At 43.6% G+C, this 20,266-nt stretch overlaps 1 protein-coding gene and 1 pseudogene across 6 annotated transcripts in view; both read right to left on the bottom strand.

Annotated features, from left to right (window-relative positions):
- Nucleotides 1–14,353, bottom strand: part of NOSIP (nitric oxide synthase interacting protein) — a 28,385-nt gene extending 14,032 nt beyond the window's left edge. Inside the window, exons 1-4 of one of the 6 annotated variants that reach the window (XM_077315903.1) lie at nt 14,249–14,287; nt 11,540–11,593; nt 5,456–5,555; nt 3,073–3,178 (exon numbers count right to left, since the gene is read on the bottom strand). In XM_077315903.1, coding sequence (XP_077172018.1) covers nt 3,073–3,178; nt 5,456–5,525 — 176 coding nt within the window. In that variant the 5' untranslated portion in view covers nt 5,526–5,555; nt 11,540–11,593; nt 14,249–14,287. Of the gene's footprint in view, nt 1–3,072; nt 3,179–5,455; nt 5,592–11,539; nt 11,594–14,166 lie in introns of all 6 variants that reach the window. The other 5 variants (XM_077315902.1, XM_077315901.1, XM_077315900.1 and 2 more) reach the window with 5 other exon arrangements.
- On the bottom strand, nt 7,934–8,030 carry LOC143826858 (U6 spliceosomal RNA; annotated as a pseudogene).
- Nucleotides 14,354–20,266: the final 5,913 nt, after the last annotated feature.

Raw genomic sequence — 20,266 nt, forward strand, 5'->3', positions numbered from 1 at the left:
TTCCGGATGTTTAGACAAATTTCTTTTGCATTAATTTCATCCCATTGGATCTGGTCCGTCCCTCTGGGGCAAGAGAGAACAACTCTGCTCCATCCTCTATATGGCAGCCTTTTAAATACTTGAAGATGGTTATCAGAACCCCTCTCAGTCATCTCCTCTCCAGGCTAAATAGACCAAGCTTCCCTAACCTTTCCTCATACGTCTTGGTCTCCAAACCCCTCACCATCTTTGTTGCCCTCCTCTGGACATGCTCCAGTTTGTCTACATCCCTCTTCAACTGGGGTGCCCAAAGCTAAACACAGTACTACAAGTGAGGCCGAACCAGAGCAGAGTAAAGCGGCACCATCACCTCCTGTGATCTGGACACGATACTCCGTTTGATACAGCCCGGGAGTTAGGAAGTGTACATTGCACTCCTCCATTATCACTGATATTAGTATGGGGAGGGATGGGGTATTTTCTCTTTGCCCCCATGTTGGTATTAATGTTTTAATGGGGGTTTTAATGGGTTTTAATGGGATTAAGATTACTGTCACCTGCCTCGAGCCTTCTGGAAGAGGCAGGAAATAAATCAAAATATAATAATAATAACAATAATAAAAATCCCATTTGCCTTTTTAACCACTGAATCACACTGCTGACTCATGTTCAATGTATGGTCTGCTAAGTCTCCCAGATCCTTTTCGAACATACTACTGCCAAGACAAGTCTCCCCTATCCTATATTGGTATATTTGGTTTTTCCTATCTAAATGCAGAATTTTACATTTGTACCTATCGAACTTCATTTTATTCAGTTTAGCCCACTTCTCAAGCCTGTCAAGATCATCCTGTATTCTGTTGCTGTCTTCAATTGTGTTTGCTACCCCTCCCAGTTTAGTTATTTCTGAAAATTTAATAAGTAACCCCTCTAATCCTTCATCCAAATAATTTATAAATATGTTGAACAACACAGACAAAAAGAATCAAACACAAGAGACAAACACATCCCTTCCTGCCCATGCACTCACAATCTGCCTTTCATAAAAACAGCATTTCTGTCAGATGACCATCTAGCCTCTGCTTAAAAACTTCCAAAGGAGAACTCACCGCCTCCTCAGGAAGCCTGTTCCAATAAGCAATCACTCTGTCAGGAACTTCTTCCAGATGTTTAGCTGAAAATTCCTTTGAATTAATTTCAACCCATTGGTTCTGGTCCAACCCTCTGGGGCAACAGAAAACAACTCTGCTCCATCTTCTGTATGACAGCCCTTCAAGTATGAAGATGGTTATGTCACCTCTTAGTCGTCTTCTCTCCAGGCTAAACAGACCAAGCTCCCTCAACCTTTCCTCATACAACTTGGTCTCCAAACCCCTCACCATCTGCGTAGCCTTCCTCTGGACACGCTCCAATTTCTCTACATCTTTCTCCTTGGGCATCTTTGGTGTCCAAAACTGAAAACAGTACTCCAAGTGAGGTCTTACTAGAATGGAGTAAAATGTTAACATCACTGATCTGGATACTATACTTCTTTTAATAAAGCCCAAAATCACATTTGCCTTTTTAGCAAGTTTGTTTAGTATCCTTGGATGCAATTCATCCGGCCCAGGGGACTTAGTTTTATTTAAAGAAACCAGGTGATTATGGACTACCCCTACAGTGAACCTAGACCACAACTCCCATCCCTCGTCACATGAAATGATTTTGCCACATTCAGCATGATTCTCCTCATAAGAGATCACTGAGAAGGAGGAAATGAGAAGTAGGAATGGGCCTACCATGTCCCTATTTTTTTCTTATTTTGAATATCACTAAAGAACCCTTTTTTGCTGTTTTTAGCATTTCTTGCTAGCCTAAGCTCATACTGAGATTTAGCTTTTCTAAGACTCTCCCTATAGTGAGAATTTCAGGGCACCATAGGAATGGCTGAAGGGATGTCCTAATGCAAAGCCATGCAATACACGCCAAACAAAATCTTGCATCCAGAGCAAAGTATTTTTTCTATATAAAAGCCTGCACCTAGAAACCTACCTCCAGATGGGTATGTGTGGGGAGGTGTGTCTTATGACCACAGAGACCAGTAAAGGAAAGAGAGCTGGTTTTTCATCCCCCCTTTTCACTACCTGAAGGAGTCTCAAAGCAGCTTACGATCACCACCCTTCCTCTTGCCATAATCGATGCCCTGTGAAATAGGTGAGTCAGGTTGTTCTGACAGAACTGTGACTGGCCAAAGGTCACCCAGTTGGTGGCATGGGGAGGAGGGGGGAATCAAATGGTGGTTCTCCAAATTAGAGGCTGCCACTCTTAACCACTGTACCAAGCTGGCTCTCCCTTGCCTCTAACCCTTTCTCTTCTTCCTCGTGCCCCCCCCTCCAAAAGATTCATTTTTCTCCCTTCTCTTCCCTACATTCCCTGCTATGTTCATTACAAATCTGGATTACAGATTCTTTCAGAAAGAAACCCAGGAAGTTCAGAGCAACAGTTCTGTCCAAATGAGTCAAAAAACCAAAAAGGGTGAGGTTTATCATGAACTGCAATTATCTCTACAGAATCAAGACTTCCTTCTACAGTGAATGGGAACACTCAGATCCCAGTTTTGGGCTGGGTTCTGGGTTGAACCGCCATGGTTCAATTCATCATTCATGAAATGGGAAAGAACTAGTAGGGTAAGGGAAACTGGAGAAGAGGGTTCAGAGTACTGAATAGAAAAGGACACGAAGGGTGACTGACTCTGCTGTCATAAGTGGTAAATGAACACATTTCACTCTCCTTTGAGGCCCTGTCACAGACTACTATTTTTGCTGTGCAGCAGAGTTACAGACCCATTCTTTAGTTGGTCAAGAATAAGTGGCTGAGAAGGCCCTGAACAGCCTAGGCTTGCTCAATATTGTCAGCCCCTGGAGGCTAAGTAGGGCCAGCCCTCATTAGTACTTGGATGGGAAACCTCCAGGGTTGTGACACAGAGGCAGGCAACAGCAAAGTACCTCTGAACAACCCAAGAGTTCGCTGAGACTAAACGGACATTTTTTTTTAAGGCTAAACTGTGCTGCAAGTCTCCAATTTAGTTTACTGAACCTCCTTCCGAGGGCTTACGTCACCACGGGGTCCTTGCAGGGCTGCAGGGAGAGGCAGCAGCAGTCAAAGTCCTTGATGGCATCCTTGCTGAGACGGACGTTCTGGGTTCCATAGCCAGAAGTAGCTGGAAAAGGGAACAATTGTACAGCGAGGTCACACCAAGGAAAATAAACCTATCCCAGCAGCTGCCCTGGAGCTTTATTTCAACCCACACAAAGGGAAGTGGTCGGTAGAATAACCAGCTAGAAAACCCTAGCTTGTCACTAGACCGGCCTGGGGCAGCACTGACTTGATCTTCTGGGCTGGCCACTGCTCTCTCCCAGGACACAGAGAAAAAGGCAAATCTCACTGCCCTCAATGAGCGGCACCAAAATAATTATTAGCAGTGAGGCATTTGCGAGTTACTTTGCAGACAAAATCTCAACTCTGCGCCATGACCTTCATCCAACCTTGGATACAGAAAGTGAACTAGGGGCCCCTTGGTCATCTTTGGAGAGAACACTGAGTTACTTCAGATGACTCTCAAAAACTGGACAGGATGCTAACAGCAATGAGGCTTACTAGGCCCATGCCCATCGTGGCTCCTAAAAACAACGAATATATGAATTAGGGCCCCCCTCTGGGAAATAATCAACCTCTCTCTTGCAACGGGAGAATTCCCAGGACTAAAAGAAGCAGTGGTACAGCCGTTGCACAAAAAACCACCCTTTGACCCGCAGAAGCCTGAAAACTACCACCCCCTCTCACACTTAGCATTCCAGGGGAAGTTAGTTGAAAGGGCTGCAGTGGACCAAATATTAGCATTCCTGGAGGAATCTTCAAACCTTGACCCATTTCAGTCGGGTTTCTGGCTTGGCCATGGGGTGGAAAAGGGGCTAGTCGCCCTGACGGTTGACCTCCACCACTAACTAGACCAAGGCGGGTCAGCACTGCGTTTGACACCATAAATCATCTCCTAGCCTTGCTGATGCCAGGATACGGGGGACAGCTCTCAAATGGCTGATCTCCTTCTTCCAGGGTCACGGACAGAGGGTTGAAATAGGAGAGAGAGTATCCAACCATCACCAGCTCAAATGTGTTAGCAGTTAGCAGGCCTATTTTATTTAACATCTTCACGTGCCCTCTTACTCAGCTGGTACGGAGGTTTGGGCTGGGTTGCCACCTATATACAGATGACACCCAGCTCTTCCTCCTGATGGATGACTGCCCCGATTCCCCCCCCCCCCCGAAATCTACCACCTATGCCAAGCCAAGCTACTAGCGCCCTACTTGGTACTGGAACACCTAGCCACAGTGTTCCATGTGACGGTCACCTCTAGACCAGACTTCAGCAACTCGCTCTACTTCAGCAACTTACCAGGATTCTTACCAATGAAGAACTCATATCTGGCCTATACTTCAACAACTCAACTGGCTCCCAACTGAATTCCGGATGAGGCTTAAGGTTTTGGTTCTTACCTTCAAGGACATATGTGGTCTGGGCCCAGTGTACCTGAGAGACTGTCTCTCCGCCTATGCCCCCAAAAGAGCATTACGCTCTGCCACCGCCCACTGGTTGGTGATCCCTGGCCCCAAACAAGCACATCAGTCCTCAACAAGGGCCAGCGCTTTTTCCGTCCTGGCCCCCACCTGGTGAAACGAGCTCCATTAAAGAGGTCAAGGCTCTGCCTGAACTCCCACATTTCTGCAGGGACTGCAAAAGGGAGCTCCCTCCACCAGGCATTTGCCTGAGAGTGACATCCCCTCCATGGCCTGAACCAGTCTAACCTCTCTAGGGGTTTTAACTAATTTTCTGTTCTTGTTATATTGTTATTGTTGGGCACTGAAGTTGTGTTGTTTAGAACCACTGTTGGATTGTTATTGTTGTATTTGACTACATTGTATGTTCGTTCCATGTATCCCCCTGTGATGTTGTATGTAAATCGCACTGAGCTATAAGGAAGGGGGGTATAGAAATAAAATATTTAAAAAAATAAAAAACATAAAATACATAAAATACATAAAATATAAAATAAAACGGAGCTGGCTGGGAGCAGCTTGGGTCAGTTCTCAAGCAGAATTTCTAAGGGACATGAGGGTGGCATTGCTCACACTCCAGGGTGTGCTCAGTGCTCATGAACTGGCCCAGAGCTCCCACTCATCCACTCTGCTCATACCCACATTATTTGCCAACCCAGATTCTCAGTTCTTCGTAATGCTAGCTCTGGACTTTTTATTTCAAGTTGGCCTACTTGTTACTCAGCCCAAGTGCACTGTTCTTTCCCCCCGACCCCCACTGCGTCCCAAACCTGCCAAAGCCTCCCCTCCACCCTCCATAGCTCTTGAAGTTCTTGCCTGCAGACCCATCTTTCAGTTCAAGACCACCCCCCCATGGCAGCTCTGAAGAGGATGGACTTCTTACCTGTGTCTTTTTTCTTCTCATGGTAGGTATATACAGCCCCTGCGGTGCAGTTCTTGCCATGACGAGTCATGTGGGCTCAGGGAGAGTCTTAGCTTAGATCCTTCAAAGAATGAGATGTTCAATGAGGCTGACAGTACTACATGGGGGAAAAATCCTTCAGAACATGTTAAATGAGATATGGGATCACAGAATCATTATGGTTTCAAGTGAAGGAAGTGCACGAGGTCGACAGGCCAAAATATAAGGTGACTGAAATATTTATTTCCTTCATTCTCCCCAATATAACTCAAAGGGGCATACGTTAGTTCAGCAGTGGAATAGGCTGCCTAAGGAGGTGGTGAGCTCCCCCTCACTGGCAGTATTCAAGCAAAGGTTGGATACACACTTTTTTTGGATGCTTTGGGCTGATCCTGCATTGACCAGGGGGTTGGACCTGATGGCCTGTATGGCCCCTTCCAAGTCTATGATTCTACGTTGGTTGTTTGTTTATACCACCCATATGGCTCTGGGCGGTTTACATATAACATCATGGGGTAATTACATAGACATTGCAACAAATATAACAATCAATATAAGAACAAACAACAAACTATATAACAAATCTAACAAACATTGTCTTCCCTCTATTTTATCTTCACAAGAACCCAGAGAGGTAGCTTAGGCTGAGAGTGTGTAGCTGCACCAAGGTTTCTTTCCAAGGCAAAACGGAGATTTGAATCTGGGCTTCCCAGAGTCTAGTCCAACACTCTGATTACTACACCTTGCTATCTAGCAATTTTCACCATTTCTTTTCTCTTTTCCATCCAGTCTCATAAATATAACCTTCCAAATTCTTTCTTCCTTTTCTTTCCCTACATTCCAAAGCGATGCTCAAACTACTATATGCTCAAACAGTTGTGTAAATATGCTCCCCTGTATGACAAGCAGAACCCACTGAAACATTCTCATTTGCATAGCATTAAAATAACAGGAAGCCTTTCTTCTGTTTTTCCTGGTCACCCTAGATACTCAGGTCACAGCAGAGGGTCATCCATTAAATGGACCATCAATGTATCTAGTCTGCCCCAGGTTTTCTAAAATACCTGCAGAGCATTTGGGATGCCAGCCTGACCCAAAGAACAGATTTGATGCCTCAGGAATTTGTCCCATTTCATGTGGGTGTATGGCGGGGGGGGGGGGGGGTGTCAGAGCATTGAGACTTTGTGTTCCTGTCTAGGGAGACAGGCACCTAAAGACAAGGTCCAGAGGTTTAGCCACCTTTGTGTCACAACAGGAGGCAAGGATCAGAGGAGTCTAGTGACACCATAAGACCAAAAGAGTTATTGTGACATAACCATTGAGTGCTTAACTGAAGAAGTACTTCAAGTATGTGATAAAATGAGGTTCTGCGTTAATGAAAGCTTATGCCACAGCAAATTTGTTTGGAGTTAAGGTGCCGCAAGACCCCTTTCTGTATCCTCCAAAAGGAGAAATTTAGAAGGGAATCCCTGTGCTGTCAAATGGCTCATTAGAACTGAAACAGATTCTATGGCTGCCACCTATTGGAAGATTAGCTAATTACGCCCAGGTAATTAAATAGGTGCAACCACATTCATGGGATTTTAAAATTCTGTGAGGATGGGTCTGCTCCACAGTGAGACATGGCCCTCTCCCACCCCCACAATTTTTCAAGTGATGAGACAGTAATGGGGGGAATACCACCATCTGAGCACTGGAAAAAGTGAAGAGAACAAGAGCACTTCAGTCTGCTGTGTTGCAGGCCCCTCACTTCATTTTTAAATGGCGGTAGCGCCCACAGGACCAAGCCATGGATGCTATTCCACTTAGTTCGGCCCTTAGTCCAATGTTCTCCTCTAATACAAGGAACACAATATTCTCTGCCTCACTTTCTCCTTGCAGAGCACTCTTCGAGGGGAAAAAATGATTAAATCAACTTTTTACATCTTTTATTTTGAGTGTCTCCAAAGACAGGGCCAATCCAATGTGTGATAGTAGGAACTTAGCAGATAAAACTTAGAACATCTTAATTGTGGAATCATAGAATCATAGAGTTGGAAGGGGCCATACAGGCCATCTAGTCCAACCCCCTGCTCAACGCAGGATCAGCCCTAAGCTGAGGAGAAAGAACTCAAGACATCTAGCCCAGTATCCTGTTCCCAATGACGGCCTGTGGGATGTCACGGGAAAGCCCAACATGCCTGCTCACTGTCCCCAGCATTGATCAATCAAAAGTATTAAGACTTTGAATCTAGAGGTTCAATTCAGCTAACATAGCTGTGACAGACTGATCCTCCATAATATCCCACTCCCTTTCAAATCCTTCTCAGCCAGTGATAATCATCACCGAGTACCCTTGACTGCCAGACCACAATCCATACCCGAACTAGACGCAAGAAGCAAAATCCAGAATCACTGTTCAGATTATCATAACAGCATCTAAGACAAAATCACTCCTCACTTGATGACACCTTAATTGCTAATAACCCAGACACAGAAACGAATTTGCGTTTCATCCTTGCGCTATGCTAATCTTCTCTGTATCGTTCCAATTTTAGTACATGTGCTGCTGAAGCACATCCGAACATGTATTACTCCAATGAGACATCTGAGCATGTATTACTCCAATGTAGGCTGTACGATAAATTCAGGAGAACTTATACCATCCCTACAGAATAAGCCCAGCTCAGAGGCGATCAAAGACATGTTGTCAGACAAAAGCACAGAAATAAATTCTGTTGTTGCTAGATTTGTTTGGAGAGCAATCAAAACGAGGAGCAACTGGGTGGATTCGGAGCAACTTAGGTAGAGATAGTCTCAATTGCTTGAGATAATGCTTGTGAGTTTTAAAAGAATGTTGATTCTTATAGCTAGAATGTTTTCAAATTTTATACTATTTTAGTTATCAATGATTCTTTTATGAACTTTGTAAATGCCAGATGTTTTTATGTACTTTGTAATTTGACTACTGGTCTAGTGCCATAAGAATAAAGACAAGACACAGACATACAAAATTACTGCCTTGTCAGGTTGCACATTCTGGATCCAATATAAAGCCAAAATTGTTGTTGTCAGCCATTCATTCGTGTCCAACTCCTGGCAATCCCATGGCACAGATGTTGCCGCGATCCCCAGTCCCACGCTGCCTCCCTCAGCCAGGTGATGTTCTGGCCGGTGTCCATCCTGACTATGTCCAGCCACTCTCTGTTGTCCTGGTTTCCTTTTTCCACTAACCAATCCTAGCATAATTGAGTTCTCCATTGAGTCAAATCGCATAATATGGCTAAAGTAAGTGGGCCGGAGTTTGGCGATTTTGCCTAACAATGATATATCAAATGTTATGCTCTGTAGTATTTCCTTGTTTGTGACTTTTGCTGTCCATGAAACCCGAAGAAGCCTTCTCCAACACCAGAGTTCAAATGAATCGATTCTTCTCTTATTTAATTTTTTCATCATCCAACTTTCACAGCTATAAGTGGCTATTAGAAATATGATAGACCTAACTAATCTACATTTGATAGTCAGGCTTATGGCTTTGCTTTTCTATGTTCGGTTCAAGCTCATCATTGCTGAGTGACCCAGAGCAATTCAACGTTTTATTTCCATACTGCAATCGCCACTCACATCAATTTGTGATCAAAGAAAAATAAATTTTTGAGCGCATTTGACCACCACTCAATTGTTATTGTGGCATATCTGTTTTTGGCAGTGGTTATTATTATTGTCTTTTTAGTGTTTAAGAAAAGGACAAATTTCTTACTTACTTCATTGACCTTTGTAATCAGCTGTACCCTACTTAATTTCTCATAGGAGGGTAGTGTAATCAGCATAATGAAGATTATTTATATTCCGTCCTCCAATCTTAATTCTTTGATTCTTTGAGTTCACTCTCTCTCAATGATCTCAGCATACAAGTTAAACAGGAAGGGGGAAAGCCAAAGTTACTGCTGCCAATTCAGCTCCTGTAAAGTACAATCTATCTTGCCTTGATACCTTCAGTCCATCTTGTCTTGAGTTCAAAACATGGAATCCAGATACTCTGTACACCTACCTAATGGGAGGATCATTCATTCTAACAAAGCACATACACATGTGTGTGCGCATATAGTTTCTCTAGTTTAGCATTCACCTCCACCAGGCATTCGCTTGAGGCTGAGCAACTTGGAGCATCTGCTGGTCCCCCCCCCTCAGACGCCTTTCCATAACTGAACAATTAGATCTCCCCAGTTTTGTTGTTATTCATGTTGTATTGTGATTGTTACCTGATAGATTGTTGTGATGTTGTATTGAAATTTGTATAATGTTATAGATTGTTATAATGTTCCATGTAAATTTATGCAATGGTCCATATAAGCTGCCCAGAGCTGTAAAGAATGGGTGGTATAGAAATGCAAACAAACAAGTAAATTCACAATGTGCAATCACAATCATACAAATGTAGAGGCTGGGTTCTGAACTATGCTACTTGGGTACACCACAAACCAAAGTTAAAACCACAGGGAGCCAGCTTCAGTGTAGTGGAAGCTGCTTCCTTAACAGCCGCTTCCAATCTGGAGAACTGGGTTTGATTCCTCCACATGCAGCCAGCTGGATGACCTTTGGGCCACTCACAGTTCTCTGAAAAATCTGTCAGGCCAACCTACCTCACAAAGGCCCATTATGCACAGAGTGGAAAGTCTGCATTCGGGGTGGAATGGCGGCGGCTAAAATCACCAATTATGCACGCTGCAGGCGGCAACCGGGTGCAGAGTCAACTTATGCCGCCGAAAAAGCCTGATTAGCGAGATGCAGAAGAATGTGGAGCTTCCTGGGACCAGGGCGCAACCAGAAGCGGCTCCGGAGTAGCCCTGTGCATAATCGGATACTCTGGGTTTTGCCGCCGTTGTGTTCTGTCCCGTGCATAATCGGTTTGCTTCGCTTCTTCCTCCTCCTCATTCTCCATGCCACCGTTTCAGCGGCCGTGCATAATAGGCCAAAGTGTCTCTTTTGTGGGGAGGGGAAGGGTAGGCGATTGTAAGCTGTTTTGAGACTCCTTTGGGTAATAAAAAGCCTCTTCTTGTCCAAGAGGTGGCTGCTTCTGCTCAGGTTTTTTAGGGGGACCAATTCCTCTGTCCAACTAGAGTCACTGTTTTGATGTTTTATCAAACTACTAAGATAAGTTAACTTGCACTTAAATTGAATGGAAAACTCAATTTTCCCTGCACAGTTGTTTTTACTCTGCTTAACCTGCTTCATCACTTGATTTATCTGTTCGAATTTCTAACCTCTCTCATCATTCATTATACACAACTACTAATTCTGTGGATTTATGCCAGGGTTAACATTAGCCCTTTTACCTCAAATCCCCCCTATACAACTTGCAACCATCCTGATAAGCACTCCGAGCATGATCTTCCCTTCACATATTAGCCCAATTAGGGAGGGATGACAGACAGACAGATAATATCTGAAGAAATGAGCTGTGAATCATGAAAAGTTCATATTGAAGTATGTGTTCTACAGTGCCACTGGGCTTCTAACACAGCTTGCAATGTTCAGGAGCAGTGGCAGAGGATATCACTAAGTACTGCAGATGAGGATCTGAATCCAGCACATAAGAATTCTAACAGGAGTTGATGGGAAATTACAGCATACTATAGTGTGGGACTGATTTCCCTTTCAGAGTTCCCTTAACAATGGCCTGAGCTATTGACAATATCCCGTCCATTCACACCTGCGTATTTCCCTCATTTAAAATTGTCCATAGACTTCTACCCTAAACAGTCCATTTCAACACAATATATCACATGTCCCTCCAGTACCTCTGACTACAGAGACATTCCCAAACATGCAATAATTAACGTATTCCTTCCTTTTCTGATCAGAATTCAATAAATCTTCTCCAAATAAGCCACCGACATTTCATTCATTATCCTTGTCATATTGCTCTATATAGCAGATGTTGGGGACTACAGGAATCAGAGCTTTCCCAGAACTTCTTTTGGTGACCCCATTCCTCATGCAGCCTTCCTACCTGCCAAACTGCATTAACCAAACCAAGGATAATGGAACTATTCAATAGGCAACTGCTAAGTACTTAGTCAATACCTCGCAGCAAATGTCTTCCTTTCTATGGGTGGAATTTCCCGTCCTTTACGATGTCTGCAAAAAAAAATCTACATTAAACAAGTTATCACCATTCCATGGGATCCAATCAAACCAAACAAAATGTGACTTCCTGGCTTGGAATAGTCCGTACTATTCTTCACCTTGACCCTTGAATGACTTCGGTCCAACTTTATTTATTCATTCACTATGATGTTTCTAGGTGGTGTACATGGAATACCAGGACTAGTACATTTAAAACAATGTACTTTCAGGTACTGTTTTCCTTTTAGATCATGTGCATAGGCAGGAATGGTAGCTTCTCTGGCACTTTATGCCATTCATTTTTCCTAACTGCAGTTCAACTCATCCAGCATGATACGAGTGTTGACTATGACCTAGGAAACCCCAGCTTGAAACCATATTCTGCCATGGAAGCTTGCTGGGTGCCCTTGGGTCAGTCACACACTCTCAGCCTAACTTACCTCCCAGGCTTCTTGCAAGGATAAAATGGAAGAAAGGAGAATAACATCAGCTGCTTTTGGTCACTATTAGGGATTAAGGCAGGGGATAAATGAAGTAAATAAATCTAAAGAAACTATTCCTTTCAGCAAGGGCTTTTCACAGCTTATAGTCCTAAAGAAGTTCCCCATTAGGAGAGCCAAGAGTGTTTCTCTTCTAGATAGCACAACAAAGTCTTTGTTTTGTCAACATTTTAAGAACAGCTACCTCTCATAATTTTGACTTGTTTTCTACAACATAATACATTGGCATCCTCCCAACACCACATGCTATTAATAAAATTCACATCTTTCTAGCAACTTCATTTAGCCTTTTAAAAACTCCACATGAGTAACACCACCCACGCACCATCTCCTACTCCCTTACAGAAAACTACCAGGAAGAAATTATGACACCCCGCACTATGTTCTTGTAAGATTGCACTAGGAATGGAGGATCCACATGTTCTTGTAAGATTTCCCAAATGCATTTACTAACAATTTTACTAGTCACTGTTGGTAAAAGTGGGACTGACTCTGTGCATGCAAAACAGATGCTGTGTCACTATCTCTGGCATCTTCAGTTAAAAGGCAATGTCAAAGACCTCTGCCTAAGATCCTGGACCTGGAGAGATGCTGCCAGTCAGAAGAACCAATACTGACCATAACAGTGAATCACCACACAGTGTCACTAAATTACAAGGAACTATTCAAAAATTAACTCTTAAGTTTTGCTTCCCCCAAACAGCCTTATGACTAATGTCCCCAGCATCTAGACATTTACAAAAATTGGAAATATTTAAACTCAGAGAAAGATCAACATTCACCACCAATACCTGGGTTTCTCAACCTGGGTGTCTCAAATGTTGCCTTCTTTAACTCCCTTTTACCACAGATGTACACTCCCTACTTTAATACTGAATTAACTATTACAAGCTTGTTCCTCTGCCCTTAATTCTTTGTGTCACAGACCTTACAATACTGCCATCAAAGTTTGAATGTTCTACATGTGAAGGCAGCATACTACAGCCCAATTTGTCAGATCTCAGAAGCAGGGGTGATACTTAAATGGGAGACGGTAAAGGAAAATGGAGGAGAGGAACTCTGATATTCACTTGCCTTGAAAAACCCCTTGCTGGGATTTCAAGCCAGTTCTACCTGACAGCACAGCAGTTATGTATATAAGTTAGATTCATTTATTATATTTATATACTGCCCTACCCTGAGGCTCAGGGAGGTTTACATGGATGGTAATATTCCTTTGTTGCCCCATTTTCCTTTCAGTCATTTCGCTGGCAGCCTCCTTCAGAATGCTCCCAGGAAGGCTTACTCTGTCTCTTTTCTACTAAGTGATACCTACACCCCAATAACTTTACAAAGACATAAACATACACAAAGCACAAACATACTCAACCAATGTACACATTTCATTTGCTTTTCAAATATGGTTCCAAAGATAGAAAGGGGCAACATATGCTTCTCAGAACACCCCCAGCTATACCTTTTGCTCCTTTTTTCAGACAAATAGAATATCTGACAGTACAGATTATAATTTTACACATAAGCCATCAAGTATACATTAAATCTATATAGCAAATAAAGTTTCCCCAAATAATAGGGACATTTATTCATTTATCCTTTCTCCAAGCTCAGGAAAGTGTACATAGCTCTCCACTCCCTCCTTTTATCCTCACAACCATAATATGAGGTAGGTTATGCTAACAGGTAATTGTTAAAGTGCACCCAGTAAGTTTCATAGCTTGCAGAGTTTTGAACCGAGATCTCCCAGTCCAGCCCTCTAACCGCTACAACACATTACCTCTTTTAGTCATCCATTCCTTCAAACTAGTCACCCCCCCCCCCCCGGGTAATGCCGCTTAGCCAGGGACCATTTTCTGAAGCACGAGCAACCCCGTCTAGAGTATCACACGGCCCTAAAGCCGCGAGGGGAGTGGCAAATCATGATGAATCTTTAACAGCCATCTGATATGCCGAAATCAACAGAAAATAGCTTTCCATTAAGTGGAGATTAAGCATTACCGCCTAATAATTACTGCAAATCAACCAGCAGTGAAAGGGACAGCTCTTGCCAATTCTTTCTACGAACTTCTTAACCCCTTTCTTCCTCACCGTTTTAGAACTAGTTTCTCAATCTCCTTCCACTAGTCTCTGGAGTAAAAAAACAGGTCACCCCCCCCCCAAAAAAACCCACCTTTTTCTGCAGAACCGGAAGCAGGAAGTCCATCTCACCGGAAGTACTCCGCGGCACAGTCTTCAGGGTTCCGGTTGCTTCCGCTTCCGGTTGCTGTGGTAGCAACGCGCCCCCAATAGAACGCCCCTGTCACTGAGGTTCCTTATGCGGAAAGGAGGCGGCACGCGTCGTTCTTCAACATGAATACGAGTCCAAGCGATTTCCTTTAAGCATATTCATTTTCGTTTCTGTATGCGGTCGGGAGTTTAAAGAAAAATAGACCTTTGGATGGGTCTTTTTCCTGCACAAAAGTTACTAGATGTCCATTGCAGCAAAAATAAACAGGAGCGGCTGGGTTAAAGGCAAACAGGTTTGTTGCTCCTCTAGTATGAGTTTTAATAGAATCGAGTCCACACTAAACATACGCTAAAATTAAAATGTGCTGATGCTTAGAGCACCATACGACCCCTGTCGATATGAACAAAAACTCTGATGCATGTGTGCGTAGCTTTTCGAGCACAGAACTAGTTTTTGCTTCCCCCTCAGGAGTCTCATCTTGGGCTTTCGTTTGGTGCTGAAGGTTTGTTTAGCCTTGGCAGGCTCCAGTTTGGAGCCGGCTTGGTGTAGTGGTTAGGAGTGCAGACTTCTAATCTGGCATGCCGGGTTCGATTCTGCACTCCCCCACATGCAGCCAGCTGGGTGACCTTGGGCTCGCCAAGGCGCTTATAAAACTGTTCTGACTGAGCAGTGATATCTGGGCTCTCTCAGCCTCACCCACCTCACAGGGTGTCTGTTGTGGGGAGAAGAAATGGAAGGCAACTGTAAGCCGCTTTGAGCCTCCTTCGGGTAGAGAAAAGCAGCATATAATAAAGTGACCAAATTGTCCCACTTTTGGAGGGACATCTGGGGCTACCTGGCAAATTGTAATTCTGTTAAAATTAAAAATATATATTACAATACTATTTTTGCGTTCTATGCATTCTATGAAACATTTTGTTGCTCCATATAGACCAAATTTTTAACAATGTTAAAATCTGGCCACCTTAGCATATAAGAACCAACTCTTCTTCTTCTGGAATTATAATTGATGATTTCCAATCGACCAGAATCAGTTCCCAAAAATGGCTGCTTCCGAGGGTGGACTTTATGGTTGTATATCCTGCTGAGGACCCCCTCCCCCAGGTTCCACCCCCTAAATCTCCATGTATTTCCCAATCCTGAGCTGGAACCCTGTCTCCCTTAGGGAGTGAAGTTACCAGAGTCTAGATGCATCGACTAGAGAACAGCACTGAAGGATGAATTGGAGGTGGTGTAGGTAGGTGAGCCAGAGGGCAGTACACTCTGTATGTTCCTGGGACAATTCCTATTTATTGGTACTTATTCCTGGTTAATTGTTGCCCCTGTATTTGGGGAAAAGATTGGGGGGGGTAGAGTACACTTTAAAAGGGGGGGAATTGTGTACACACACATGTACAAAAATTACTCATCTTACATCTAGGACCTAATCAGTCATTTCACAGGAAACTTTTTTAAAAAACTGTGTATTGGAGATTTGGGGGTAGAGTTTGTGGTGGGCACTCAGCAGGGATATGAAACCATAACTTTCCGGTGAAACTGATCTGCATAGTCTGGAGAGAGTAGTTGTAATTCTGGGATATCTCTATTCCCCACCACTGGCAACCTGGGACCCTTCCAGTGAGTTGTAGAGCCACATCCACTAGGTCACAAGAACGACCAGAGCTGCCATCTTTTTTTTTCATGCTCCTGCTCATGTAGGTGCATAGAGAGCAAAGCTGCATGCACAGTTTTCATGTGTGTACTGAGGAGCATTTGGATGGCATGGTGATATCACTCAGTAGGGGTGAAGATTCTCCACAGTTCTGATCCTTGGCTTTTTTCCAACTGGCACACCTTGTGGTGCTTATCTAGTGTTTCCTGTCTTGGGTTGTTTGGTCTGCTGTTCTGGTTTGGATTCAGCAATTATATTTATATTTATTAAAATATTTGTAACCAATGCTAACTGTATGTTGCACCTTCCTTTACTGCATTGTTTTCTATCTGAAAAAGTGTGCATATACAATTAAACTTCTTTGGTTTGGACTCTGTTTTCTACCTTTGGAGCTCACTTTCCACATGCCTTAGACAGGTTGATTTAAACATTGTTTTCCAGTTTGGCAATCCAACTGCTCCTGATGCAGTAATGAAGTAATGAATTAATACATTTCTTCTCAGTGGAGACCCAAAATGGCTTACAACATTGTTCTTCCCTTCTCCCTAGCTTCTCTCAACTACAACCCTGTAAGGTAGGTTGAGAGTTTGACTCGCCCAAGATTCGCCAGCAAGCTTCTATTGCAGAGTGGGGATTCACACTCAGGTCTCCAAGATCCTAGTGTGAAATTCTAACAGCTACGCTGCTATGGAAAAGTCTAGGAAGAGGTGATTATACACATGCCTAAGTGAACCATCAGTGCACAATTGTTAGTGCTGAATTAGGATCTAGGAGATCCAGATTTAAATCTCCACTCTGCCATGGAAGCTTGAGGGATGACCTTGGGTCAGTCATACACATTCACCCTAACCAGCTTCGTAGGGCAGTTGTGAAGATAAAATGAAGGAGAGATGAATGATATAAGACACTTTGGGAAGAAAGGCTGGGTTTAATGAAGTAAATAAACAAACTTCCATGTAACATGACACCTAAAAAACACTTCACTGTCATTAGTTTATACATTTAGCTTCAGTTAATTATCAGATTTACAGCAATTAAGTATCTAGAGCAGTCATATGATGCATATACACCTAACCTAATTTTAGAGCTCATACCTGGACAAGTATGTGCTGCCCAAAACATAGGCCCCAAAGAAAAATCCAGTTCCACCCCAACCCATGCTCCTGGCACTGCAAAGCAGAAAAGACTCTTGAACTCTACTCACAAACAGGAGCACAATCCATTCCTTTGACTCACTGATACGTCAAACTACAAAACTGCTGATTCATTAAGCAATCAAAACTGGAAAGTGTTGATGCTTCCAGTCAACAGTTAACACAACACTGTATGCATCACTGATACAGAAAACCCACAAACTATGTCACTGCCAAACAACAATCTCTTACCACACCAGTATGGACACAGTTAAGGACAAGAATCAACATAATTTAGTTGTAAAAAATAGCTACCCCATAGTGAATTTCTCCCTACCTTTGCTGTAACATATAAAATGGATCATGCCATCATTTTTATTTCCCCACTACCGACTGCCAGGAATGACTGGTGGGATTGGGAAAGTCTTAACATAATCATGAGAGGCTTATAAAACTAACTGTACTTGACTGAGGTTAGGATATTTGTCAGAAGGATACAACTTTCTGTTGCATACCAGTGGAGAGTATGCGCCTAAGAAAAGTTCCCACTGAATACAGGATCTACTGAAGTGGAACAGGGAGGCTTGTACAGTAGTTAGTCCAAATCCGGGATGATAAAATAGCTCAGTGCTTTTCTGACTTTGCTTTCAGGAAATGCTGATTTGCCCAGTCGGGTCTCCTTAATCTTAGCAGATTTTGATAACATCAACCATGGTGTCCTGCTGGACAGCTCCAGGGACTGGGACCTGGAGATACTGCTGTACAGTGCTCTGCATCCTGTCTCCAAAGCAGGCTCCAGAAAGTAGCTATGAGAGACTTTTGCTTGATGCCCTGGGAGCTTTCATGTGGCGTTCCCCAGGGGTCAGTTTTGTCTCCTATGCTCTTTAACATGTATATGAAGCCCCTGGAAGGGGTCATCAGGAGTTCTGGAGTGAGGTGCCATCAGTACGCTAATCTGTCTCCGTTCCTTCCAAATCAGGTGACGTGATGGAGATGCTTGATGGCTGCTTGGAGACAGTAAAAGGCTGGATGAGGATCAATACACTGAGGATGAATCCAGAGAAAATGGAGATACTGTGTGTCAAGCGGTTCTGAGTCCAGGAAGTTAAGGGGAACCCAGTTCTGGGTGGGGTTGTTCTGCACCAGAAAGAACAGGTGTGGGATCTTAGATTTGTTGTTTTTATTTGAGATTGATGATGGAGGTAGCCAGGAGTTCCTACCTCCATCAATGTGGTTTGCCAGCTTTGGCCTTTCCTGGATAGGGAAAACTTGGCCACAGCGATTCACATCTGGCAACCTCCAAGCTGGACTCATATAATGCACTCTATATGAGGCTTTGCTCGAAGAAGGTTTAGAAGCTGGAACTGATACAGAATGACTGGTCTTGACTGGTGACAGGTGTCTCTGGCCGGATATACACTGGCCTTGAAAGATCTTCACTGGATCTGTATTTGCTGCCAAGCCCAATTCAAGGTGCTGCTGTTAATATATAAAGCCCTAAATAGTTTGGGCCCTGATTATTTGAAGGGAGCACCTTCTCCCAGACAGATCTGCCTGAACACTGAGATCTCAAGAAGAGAGCCTTCTTGTAGTTCTGCCTCTCTTATAGATGTGAAGGGCAGTGACATGCAGGAGTGCCTTTTCTGTGGTGGTCCCCCAGACTTTGGAACAATCTCTCTCTGGTGATGCACCAGGCACATGTGTGATGTGGTTTTTGAAGCCTTGCAAAAACATACCTTTTCACCTAGGCCTTTGATATCTAGCTTCTTCTGTGTGCTGTCCTATTAGGGAGGGAGGGAGGGAGTGTTATGTTTTAAATGTTTTAATATATTTTATTAAAATTTCTAATCTTTCTAATCTTCCAGAAGACAGTTCCAAAGGGGTGGTAATGCTGCTGATTGTGTTGAGCCAGCATGGTGTAGTGATTAAGAAGGGCACATTCTAATCCAGAGAACTGGGTTTGACTCCCTACTGACTCTTTGCTGAGTGACCTTGGACCAGTCACAGTTCCCACAGAACTCTCTCTGCTCCAAATACCTCACAAGGTGCCTGTTGTGGACAGAGGAAGGGAAGGAGTTTACAAGCTGCTTTGAGACATATGAGGCCTGCTGGATGACCTTGGACCAACCACAGTTCTTTCAGGGCTCTCTCAGCTCCACATGCCTCACAGGGTACCTGTTATGGGGAGAGGAAGGGAAAGTGATTGAGACTAATTAGGTAGAGAATGGGGGTATAAAAAATTACTCTTTTCTAATCACTTTGTGCAGGAAAGAGGAAGACTGAAGTTGGTGCACAGATTATATTTAAATATAGAGGGATCCTATCCTAGGAAACTCATGGGAAGAAAATTTATGATGTTAATTCAGACCCCTCATCAAATGTATGGCTAATCAGGAAAGGGAAAGAGGAGGCACTATGACCGTTTATGCACTGGCAACTTCACTGCCCCACCCCTCTGTCAGGAGCACAGATCGGGGGCGGATGAGGTGCACCAGGCCAAATGCTCCCCCATGTGAGTGCAGGAAGAGGTGGGGCAACCTGCCACGACTAAAACTCCAGCCTGCAGCCCGGCATGAAACCTCCAGTGCGTAAAAGGTCCATCTCAGGCTGAACCGTTCCACCCTGATTGTATCTGCACTGACAACACTGAAGTCAAATCCAGAAAACCAAGCCAAAGTAAATCAAGGACTGGCAGTATGAAAATCTGTGGTGATAACAGGGGAGTTCCTGCCTTGCTTTGCAAACAGACTGGCAGGAAACTAAAGAGCAATTCTTTCATTTCAGTAGCACAGATATGAGGAAATGGGTGTATATATAGTTTAGGCAGGTTATGATTCTAAAAGGTATATTACTGAAAAGTGAAAGGAGATTGAAACCAAGAAAAGACTGTCATTGTGGCATGAAAGTGTTCTCCTCCTGGCTTTATTTTCATGCTGCTAAGAAATATTTCTGATATCAGGTGTTGTTGTTGTTGTTGTCAGCCATTCAGTCATGTCGGACTCTTGGTGATCTCATGGCACAACCGCTGCTGCAATCCTCAATCCCTCACCGTCTCCCTCAGCCATGCAATGTTCTGGCCAGTGTCCATTCTGATCACATCTAACCACCGTGTTGTCATGGTTTCCTTTTTTAATTTTTATTTTATTTATTTGATTTGATTTCTATGCCGCCCTTCCA

This window comes from Paroedura picta, chromosome 16 (genome assembly GCF_049243985.1).
Source record: "Paroedura picta isolate Pp20150507F chromosome 16, Ppicta_v3.0, whole genome shotgun sequence".
NCBI classification, from domain to species: domain Eukaryota; kingdom Metazoa; phylum Chordata; class Lepidosauria; order Squamata; family Gekkonidae; genus Paroedura; species Paroedura picta.